General features: G+C 41.5%; 1 protein-coding gene across 1 annotated transcript; it reads left to right on the forward strand.

The window, feature by feature from the left end:
• Nucleotides 1-4,968: 4,968 nt before the first annotated feature.
• On the forward strand, nt 4,969-10,630 carry LOC118314763 (mediator of DNA damage checkpoint protein 1-like). The gene is made up of 2 exons (XM_035641376.2): nt 4,969-8,521; nt 9,505-10,630. Exons 1-2 carry the CDS (start codon nt 4,969-4,971, stop codon nt 10,215-10,217), a joined length of 4,266 nt encoding a protein of 1,421 aa, XP_035497269.2. The 3' UTR covers nt 10,218-10,630.
• The last annotated feature ends 449 nt before the right edge of the window (nt 10,631-11,079 follow it).

Below are 11,079 nucleotides of genomic sequence, written 5' to 3' on the forward strand. Positions count from 1 at the left end.
GTTTACAGGCTGCAGAACAAGAAGCTGCGCAGTTCAGACGTGTCTGCGACAGGGCCGCGAACACAGAGGAGGAGGCCTCTGCCCTCGGGGGGGGGGGGGCTTATCAAACAGTATCTCATGGCCTCCGCTTATTTCTGAGTTAGTTTTCAAAGACGAAGGAGAACAGAGGAAAAAGTTTCTCTGTGACTGCTTCATTCATTGCAGATGTCAAGTTATTTATTATTAGACCTTTCATTTTCAAATTTAGTCAGAAAAGCACCAGAAGTTTTTTTTTTCAGATAATACGTTAGTCTATAAAAATAATTCCCTAGTTTTAAATCTATAGGCAATTTGTATTTTGCTTGTGGATTCCATTCAAATCAGATCAGTTTTATATCTATGACCACAGAGAGAGGTTTAGTCGACGGAACATATGATAACAACATAAAAACTCAAAGCAAAAAAAGAATAGAGATCAGAGAAGAGTTTGAGGTGATAATAATTTAATAATGGTTTGATGTTAGACTTTGACTGCCAAAAACAGGAAAATATGTTCTCAATTGAAAATTAAGTTGATGCTAACAGAGCTTTCAACTCCATCGTGCGATATAATAAAAGAAAACCTGAAAAAAAACTGTTTGAGTGCATTAAAGAAATCAAATTGACTATTAAAACATGGCTGAAAAACAGAAGAACCCAAACATATAGGGTTGTACATAGTTAACCAGGAAAAAAGCATATTGCAAAATAAACCATTTCATTAATTGAAAAGACTTTTTGTGAGAATATATTGTATCATTTCCATTTTTGACAATTGCTTGCTGCTTTTCAAAGTTTTCTTATGGATTCTTTACTTGTGAATGCATAGACATCATAGATGTCTCTAGGTGGCAGTATAGTGAAGGAAATATATTGGCAAGCATTTCCCCCTTGTAAAAATCGTCACACTGACCACAGCTTTGTCATTTGGGCTCCTGCAAAATAAAGATTTAAAAAAAATCACAAATGTTCGGAGGTATGAGTTGTAAGTGTATTTGTATTTTATTGCTATACAAAACTTGGTAAGTCATCACATCCATCCAAGTACTTTTTTAATTTAATTAATGTCAACATTATGTGATTACAATTTTAACAGTTCCAAAATGCTCTCTCTCAAAACATACGACTTACCTACTTGGAGGAAAGCATCTTTATGATGACAGAAAACACAAACACATCTTGAAAAAACGTATTACATTGCATTTCTCCCAACTATTCTGTGACATGCCCCCCCACCCCCATCCATTTATATGCTTCTCTGGTCCTGATCTGCAGCCTCTCAAGTAGAAGTCGTCATCTGTAAACAGTGTTCATCAGTGCCGACATTAGTTTATTCTATAATTAGTCTTGTTTATTTCTTTTGACCCAAATTGTTTATTGGGTGAATGTTACAATGAGCACTGACACTTAAACAGTTGCTATAGAGAAGACAGTTTGTAGGATAACAGATTATTTTTGGCTTGCGTATCATAACGCAAGCCTTCAGCAGATGTGATAGTACTTCATATGTTATGCCACTTCTACTCCACCACAGTTCATGGGGAAATATGGCGGTTTCTACTCCATCACATTTGACAAATTCAGCTAGTTTCCAGATTAAATAAATATAAGATCTCCAATGAAAAAATAAAATTGCTCACCAATTGACCAAAAAAAATTACTTCATTTGGTAACACACAAATGCATTAAATTTTTTAAACTTAGGTATCAATTGTACTTCTACTTTGCATTTTCCAAACTTACTTATACTTTTACATTTAAATGCAGGACTAATGGTTAACTTTCTTCAAATTTAGGATCTGAATAACCTCTCACCACCACTGAACTATAGTATTGTGGATAATGCAGCAAGTTGTCATTCAAATCAAATACTTTTAGCCTAAAGTCTTCTCTTGTTGTAGAGTTGGTACAGAAAAAAGGAAAGGTCAACAAATTGGAGGGTCACAGCTTTCTCTGCATCCATATCCAGTTAAAATGCATGTTTCAATTAACCACAGCTGGAGTGCAGCACCAAATTTATTCACTATGAACATCAGGATATTATTTGAAAGAAAACAACTTAAATTTTATGCCTTATATAAATTTTACTGCAAAACATAAAAATTTAAAAAATATATAAAAATCTTCTATCACAGAAAAAATATGTTTATTTCTTCTGCATGCCAGCATCTGAGAAATGTCCCCTTTCACCACAGAGTTCCGTCCTGCTGGGCAGAAGGTGTCAGCGGCAGATAACCGGTTCCCACGTTACGCCTGTTTTCATATCCTTCATTGGGACAAGGATTCTCAAATATAAATTTCAAACGTCATCTTAATAAAGTCCAGCCTTTTGGAATAGAGACAAATTGACCTGACGTTATCTCATGTTGGCAAGCTGTAGGAAATGTGAGGGACACTTGGTTGTTTCATTCTGAAGAGTCACTATCAGACAATTCAGTGAGGAAAAACATTCTCACACATGGCAAAGGAATGTATCAGTTACTGAAGAATTAAGGAATTGGCAATGGACAATTGAATGAATTGAATATTAATATGTGTGAGTGTAAGTGTTTCTGTGTGTATGATGGAGAAGATAGAGACTATAAGTCATTCTTTAATGTTGAACAGATGCACACTGATCCACAGGATTAAGGCAGGTGTTGTATCAAATAATTGTTTTGCCAAGTGAATATGTTTATTTGTTCTCAGCATGCAAACAGTGAGTCAGTAGAATAATATTTTCAAGGTATGCTTATACCTTGAGGCAGGCAGATGGGAGTGTGGAGTCACAAAAGACTGGTAATGCACGACGAAATGGGACACTTATGCACATAACAGACATGAACGACGACAGTGGCTCCATTGCCCAAAGTGGGTGGAGATGAAGCGGCCTGCCAGGAAGCCCATGCAGCAATACTGGACTGATGGTCAAATGTTTATTCTAGACTGTGTGGAAAAAAAAAAGCAGTGTATACACGATCCAAGATGGGGAGTGGGCCAAGTCAGCTCACTAGGGGGAATTCAAAACACTGTATCCCAAGAGGGCACCAAGAAGAGAAAAAAAAAAACTGTTGTCCATAAATGGGTAAAAGAGTGAGGGTATTATTGGGAATAAACAAGCTCCTGGCTGTACTCCACAGCTGAATCAAGGGATCCATCTAGATTGACTGCTATCAAATGAATTGACCCCATTTTCCTTTATCATCCATATTCTTCCTTCTAATAATTCTCGTTAGTTCTTCTGTGTCTTTAGCAGAGGGATTGCAGTGTTGGAGATTCATGCCTGGCTGGGTTGTAAAAGATGACAACTCTATGATAATAAATCAATAGGGACAGTGTTCTGACAGGACGCTCTTGAGAGTGTAAACATTTCTCTCACACTATTTCCCAGTGTAAGTGTTGTTGTATTGAAGTGACTGTGAAAGGTGAAAGGATTCTTATTCTTGGCTTTTATCCTTCAACAGTCGTCAAATTTCAAATGAACTCGTGGCTGCATTAGCATAGAGGAAATACAGTGAAGCGCACGGTTGGATATATATAAACCTAGTGTATATATGCACAGACTGCAAGGCCTAAATATAGTCCAGTAGCCTTTAATTGAAACACATTAAAGCTTATTTTCTGAAGTGAAAAACTGAACTGATTTGTCATCTTAATTTAAATAAATTTCAAGGATTCAGATCTGTTATGCTCTTACAACGTATTGTTTCTCCGCCTTGAACCTTTTTCTTCCACCTTAACCTCGTTTCTCATTTGAAATGTGATGTTTCCCACAGTCCTCTCACTAAACAAATGGTTTCCTTTGTCATTATTAAAGGACAGCTGAGAAATCTCTCCAGCTTCGTGCAGTCAGAGCAACAGTCCAGTGAAACAGACAGAGAACAAAAATGCACTCGGGTCAAGTTTCATCACAGTCTAAAAATAAGACAATTTAAGTTGCCCATCAAGCAGTAAAAGGGAATAAGTTTCTGAAACATGAAACACAGGCATTGCACGGTATCACTCATATCCCGTGGTGGGACTGACATTTACATCCTGGGCATAAAAAACTGAAGCCTCATTATCTAAACTCCCTGCCAGGCCGATGCCTCATTTGGTTCATGTGACTATGTGGAAACAATGACTTAGCTAAAAGCCCCAATCTTCGAAGACCTTAAAGTCTGTACACGGTGAGGTTGGCCTCTCCACCCAGAGATTGCCTCACTGATTCTCTACACTTGTCAAGGATTAGCACTGTTTGTGTAGAGTTCCCTGAAACTGCATTTCAATCAACCGACCTTCTCCGATAAATCTGACAGTTGGCTTCCATTACTCAGAAGCTGCTTACAGTAAAAATAAAATATCTCCTTACAAATCTGAGTAACGAACTCTTCGCTCTGGCCCAGCAGCCAATAGTTTGAGTTAAATGCATATTTTGATCTGTCGCATCTGTCCTTCACATGTTTATAGACCACTGACAGGAAGCTGGCAATGCATTCTCCAAAGCAACTGTGACACACATGTATATTCAAGGCCATAATATACTCATATATATCATTGGGACATGGATGGAGAATGCATTACAAATGGTCTTCATTAAATGAGTTGATTAGAATGAGGATAAATTGAAATCTAATAAAAAGGTTTACGATAAGACATTCTTTTTAAGTGTTTCACAGTTTGTGCTTTTTTAAGATTTCTGATTTCTAAATTTCATGACGAATTCTGCTTATTTCATATCGTTGACCATCCCTTTGTGTCACAATTATAATCCACTATCTCCGACACATCAGAAGTGCATCCTCACAATCCTGTCTCTGTTTGTTTGTCGAGGATTTGTTTTCTACTTAACAGCTCCATCAGTTCTGCCTCCCTCCTCTTCTCCCTCCCACCTTTCCCCCTCCTCTCACTGTCACTGTGCTCCACAAACTGAGGTGGATCTTTTTTACACTCTCTCCCTCCTCTCCTTTCACTCTTTCCCCACGGGACGTGATGAGGTTAACAACACTGTGTGTATATGGGACCCTCCTGGCCTTCTTGAGCCTCTCTTGGACCACAGGAAGCTCAGGTGAAGGAGACCTCCTGGGGGATAAGGGATTAGGGCCCTGCGCTGTAACTCTGCAACTTAAGAGGCCGTGCAGACAGGGGCATGATGAGGACTCGTGCCCTTACCTTTTCACTCTGCCACCACTGACTGTTCATCTGCCAAAGCAGCTCAGCGAGCTGGAGAAGATCGTGAAGGATCTGCAGAAGCTGAAGGACAACGTGGATCAACTGAGGCAGATGTGTGCAGATTGTACAGTAAGCCAAACAGAGCGAGAGTGTGGGACGCAAAGAGAAAGAGAGCATGTGAAGCTGAATGAGGGTACAGATAGACATGAGGATAAGAGGAAATGGGTGAATGAGAGAAGTCCTGAGAGACGAGAAGATTTTAGACAGGAGTTTGGTACAGATGGGATTAAAGTGGAAAAGACTATGGAAGAAGATGGTGTATCTGACTCAGAAAAAAGAAAAATATTTGAAAAAAGAGGGAGAAAGAAATGGGAAGCTGCAAGAGAGAGCAATAAAGGGGTCATAAAAGAAAATGAGAAAGCAGAAATGTTAATAGAAGTGGCATTAAAAGGTGGAAAAACTCAAATAAAGGGGGCAAATGCTAACGACAAATTGGGACAGGCAAAGATGCCAACTGCTGGTGGAAATGGAAAAATAGTGGATATGACAGGAGAAAGGGTTGTTTTAAAAAATAATGAAAAGGATAGAAAGGGGAATTTAAAGGGAGATCATGGGGATAAAATGGAGAGTGGAAAAGAAAGACAGTTGACCAGTGATAACAAAAATAAGGAGAAAACAGAAGAAAGTGACCGACACTTTGATGAAACAAGGGATACGGACAAAAATAACCAAACTGAAGTAAACAGGGGCAGTGATGGAATAAAGACGTCTGAGGACCACGATGAGCATACAAATAAAGAGCAAGAGCAACGCTGGGAGGACAAAAAGAAAATAGAAACGGGGATAAAAGTGGAGCCAAGTAATGAGAGACCAAAACAGACTGAAAGCATTGGGCGCACAGAAAAAGAGAAGGCTATAAAAAAGGGGGAAGGGGAGGAGGCGGACGGGGAGATGGGCACTGAGATCAAACCAGAAGGAGAAAAAATGGTCCCGACTGTACAAAGAGACAGTGATGAAGAATTAACATCCAACAGAGCAATTGAACGGACAGACTTTGCTTCGACTTCACAGTCTACCATTAGTGTAGCTCCAAGACATGATTCAATAGACTCAAATAAAGCTACAACCTTGACGCAATTTCTTCCATCTCCCCCACCTCCTTTGTCCAGTACACATTTGATCACAGATGTCAAACAACCATTGACGATAGCTGCTCCTGGACTACCAACCCAAAGCACACACATTGACGTGGCTCACATTTCTGAGCACCCACAACCTTATGCAGAGGCAGGCTTTAGGCCGACAAGTAGAAAAACCACAACAGCCACATTAAGCACAATGGGTGTTCCCGGACAACAAATAACCAGGAGCACTAAGAGCTTCACCTCTACAACTAGTCCGAGATCTGGGGCAGGTTTCCTGGGTCAAGTTAGCTCAACTGTGGCGACTACAACCACCTCAACTCCCAGTCGGAATTTTCACACAACTACATCCACAGGAGTAGCAGACCGCAGCCATTTGACAGCAAAAAGGAACATCACCTCACATACCAAGACTGGAGTGAAACCTCGACCAGGCCAAGAAGCAAAGCCCCGTGAAAAGCATAAACCTGGAATTAAGCCTGAGGCAGGCCAAAAGCAAAAAAAAACAAAGAATGACCATAAATCAGACAGTGCACCTTTGTCTGTCAAAAAAACAAAACAAGACCAAAAGTTTAAGACTCCTCCCCCAAAACCCACAGCTCACCCGAACCCCAAAACTGGCAAAGACCCTCAACGAGACCAAAGTCCAAAACCTGACCAGGGAATGGTGAAAAACTATACAGTGCCTAACTATGACCAAGACCAAAAAATTGTTCAAGAGCCAAACTCTCATCAAAAGTCTACACCTCCTGTCCAGAGACGTAAATCTCATCAAACACCTGTAATGGTAAAGGCAACTGGTTTTGACAAAGATCCTTCGACTGAACGACTGAACTCAAATCCAGGGAAAAAGCTCAAACGGCCTCTTAAAACTAACAAGCCAGACTCAAAGCAGAAACCTGAAAAAAAGCTGAATAGTAAAGAAAAGGCAAAACCTGATCTAACATCCATAACAAACCAACATTTAACAACTATTGAAGAGCCTGAATCTGAAAAAGCAGAAACAACTAAGCTTACACCAAAACCTAACCAAGAGCCTAAAACAGATTTAATAGGAAATTCGGATGGAAATCTCTCTCCTGAACCAAACTCTAATCAAGACACAACACCAGCACAAAAGGTTTCACTTGATCATATTAATATACCCTCTAATCAAAAGCCTAAACCAGGCCAGAAAACGCCAATAATTAACCAAAACAGACCAAAATTTTACCAACAACGTCCAGAACTTGGGACAGACAAAAAGACAAAACCAAATTTGAATCCTAAACCTGGCCAAACACTTCAAACGCCTCAGCCTGGCCAAATGCCTAATCTTTTACCAAAGTCTGTACCTGATGAAATACCTAAAGCAGAATCCAACCAACCATCCAATCCGAGGCCCCCCGTTGCACACGGTCCGACTCTCAAGCCAGGAACAACATCTGTTCGAAGGACAAAACCAGCAGTGCAATTAAAGTCCAGCCCAAAGACCAAAACAGACTTAGATCCTCATATCATTGGAAGGAATTCGGATGGCATCCAAAATTCCCAAACTGACATGCCACCTACATCTGGCCCTGTAAAACAGACTGCTGGAGCGACTCATTCTCTAGAAGCCACAGAGTTCAGTCCCAGCACCAAAAAAACTATCACTCTTGGTCCAACGACCTCCAACAGCCTGGAGTCTGGCCGCTTCCCTCTCCTTCACGCTCTCCCCAAAGGCTTCACCATGAGCCCAAACAGCAGGATTACGTCTGATCTGCAGCCACAAACAGCCGGACAACCAACACCGATCCCAATGACAACAAGACCAAACAAAATCATGCATGGGATCCTCCCAAGTGTTATCCCTAGCACCAGTCCAGGATCCACAAGGCTAAAACCAGCTTCCAATACTGACTCCAGCTTACAAACTAAGATACTTCACGGTGTTGAGGAAACAGCGCCCAGACAAATTCCAGATCCAGACCAAATGTTGATTCCAGTCTCTTCCCCCAGTGCCCAAACTACCTCCACACTTAGCCCTGAATTCAGGTCAACAACCCCTGCCACCTCTGGCCCTGAGGCCCCGGCTGCCGAGTCTTCCACTCGCAGTTCACTTGAGTTGCTCGTAAAAATCAACCAGGTGGCCGCTTTCCCCAGCAACAACCGGAGTCCAAACAGAAGGTCACAGGACGATCGTCCAAAAGATGATCCTGAGGACAAGCAGGGAGGAAACCACAAACTACCAACGTGGATATCATCTAAAGGTAAGAGATATCATTTCATACTGTCACAGGGCCTGATCGGTTTTGTTTGAAAATCAAAAGGGAGAAGATATATGCAACTTCGCAATGGCATACTGTGAAATTTACAACCAAACTCACAAACAGTCTGAAGACATAACATCAAAAACAATTAGGTCAAGAGAAAACTGCTGTTGTGCATCAGTATCCGAGTGCCTCATTGTTGTACGATTTAGGTAAATTACTATGACCTGACCTGAAAGAATTTTAATTAAGAGGCCCACATGGCAAGTTCTAATGATCCTCAAATAAAAAGAAAAGACAATATAATTTCATGGTGTGTGGGATCATCTTTGAACCATATATCACGGCTATTATTTGTCAAAGGAGGAATTTCCATGCGTGTGCAAACTGTGTGGTGATTAGGGATGAAACCACAAGTACGCAGAGGCAGACGGTCTGACAACATCCTTCAGTGCAGCGTGGCTTCCAGTCGGTGAATAAATAATTAGGCATCAAACGAATCTTATGGATTCTTGAATTTAACAGCGAGTGAGTTCGAGCACACGTTGTCTGAACTCATGCTGAAACAGGTTTAGATCAGGAGGATAATCCCATTTGTTCCACCCAGTCTTTACATTAACTCATTCATTTATCAAAATCAATCACTAGGAAAAGATTGAAATCTCAGACTAAAAAAATCTTTACACATTGTATAATTTCCACTTCCTTTTTTTTTTTACTATTCTACTACGTTGGAGGTCCACCTGGTAAGAAACACTAAATCTTTTATGGTGGAAAAGTAGTTCTGCTCTGACCTGTTGAACTTGTGTGACCTCGGCCAACATGTCTCAACGCCACATCCCAGCTGCACTGATGATTTCATTTCTGAAAATAATAAATGAATAAAAAATAGATTGCTTATGTAGGGTTTTGGGAGAGAGAGACAGAGAGAGAGCAAAGAAAAAGTTTCCATGATTATTTCTGCCAATGTTTCTTATGCGCAGCCACCGCGGTGAGGAGAGACTGCTCGGACCACCTGCTCCGAGGAGGGACAACACGGAGCGGCGTGTACCTGGTGACCCCCGAGATCCGCAGCAGAAGCTTCTCGGTCTCCTGTGACATGGAGCAGGCCGGTGGCGGCTGGACCCTGCTGCAGCGGCGACAGGACGGCAGCGTGAGCTTCAACCGCACCTGGGCCGAGTACCGGTCGGGCTTCGGGAAGCTGGACGGGGGCGAGTTCTGGCTCGGGAACAACATGATCCACCTGCTGACGCGGGACCGGGACACGGTGCTGCGGGTGGAGCTGGAGGACTTCGACGGGGTGAAGGAGTACGCAGAGTACGAGCACTTCAAGGTGGCGAGTGAGCGTCTGCTCTACCGGCTGACGGTGGGGGGCTACTCCGGCACCGCGGGGGACGCTCTCCGCTTCAGCGAGACGTACGATCACAACAACCGGCCGTTCACCACCCCGGACCGGGACAACGACCGATATCCATCCGGGAACTGCGGCGCCTACTACAGCTCCGGATGGTGGTTCGACGCCTGCATGGCCGCGAACCTCAACGGGAGATACTACCTGGGGAAGTACACAGGTGTGCGGGACGGGATTTTCTGGGGCACGTGGCATGACATCTCGACAGAGTATTACCCCACCAGTGAGAGACGGTCATTTAAAAGCGTCCGGATGATGATCAGACCGAAAGGCTTTGCACCATGAGCTATGACTCTGCTTTCATATAATATATTATTAAACCTATCATTCCTTCCATGCAGGTGATTTGCACCATGATCACAATACTGCCGCCTTGTGGTGGGTTAATTTGCAACCTTACTGTTTACCCTAAAGGTTAATATGACAACAACTGAGGATGTAGATTATAATCCCAATTACACAGTATGTTTTTTAATCGTCTGCTAACGTCATTTGAGAGTGTTCAAGTTGTTCAATGACGAGAGAGAAATCCTCTTGCAAAGAGTTATTTTTCTAAGATTGTCTGAATCTGATGGGTATGAAGCAACAGAGAATTATATTTTTTATTACAGTACTGGAAGGCCAGTCGATTTTCCTTTTATGTTTTATAATTGTGATTTGTTTTTTGTTATAGATAAATAAAGAGTGTACATAAATTATTTGCATTTGTTTGTTGATTTGTCTGCTGGAATTAACTTCAGACTAATTCACAAAATGACCGATAAACCGAAAAATATATAGATATTTTAGTCAACATTATTATAAAAAGCAGCCGCAGAACTTGAATGATGGAAGCTCGACCCTCCAGGCCTCCAGTTCCCTGCAGCCTTTGCGGGAAGAATGACGTCACATGCAAGTTATCCTGATTGGACAAAACCAGAAGGGGGTGGTGCTACGTTTACACAAGATGTATATCCGGTCTATCAAATAAACTAGTGTTGCTGATTGAAACAGGAAGTACATTTAATTGCCTTCAACATAAAATATTAATAAGAAATGTGGAGCGAACCAGGAAGCAGAATATAACTATGATTTTACAAAGATTATCTAAATTAGGCCTATTTATGCCAAAATAGCCCACTGATGTTAACAATAACAGACATGAACA

The sequence above is a fragment of the Scophthalmus maximus genome, chromosome 7, assembly GCF_022379125.1.
Source record: "Scophthalmus maximus strain ysfricsl-2021 chromosome 7, ASM2237912v1, whole genome shotgun sequence".
NCBI lineage: Eukaryota > Metazoa > Chordata > Actinopteri > Pleuronectiformes > Scophthalmidae > Scophthalmus > Scophthalmus maximus.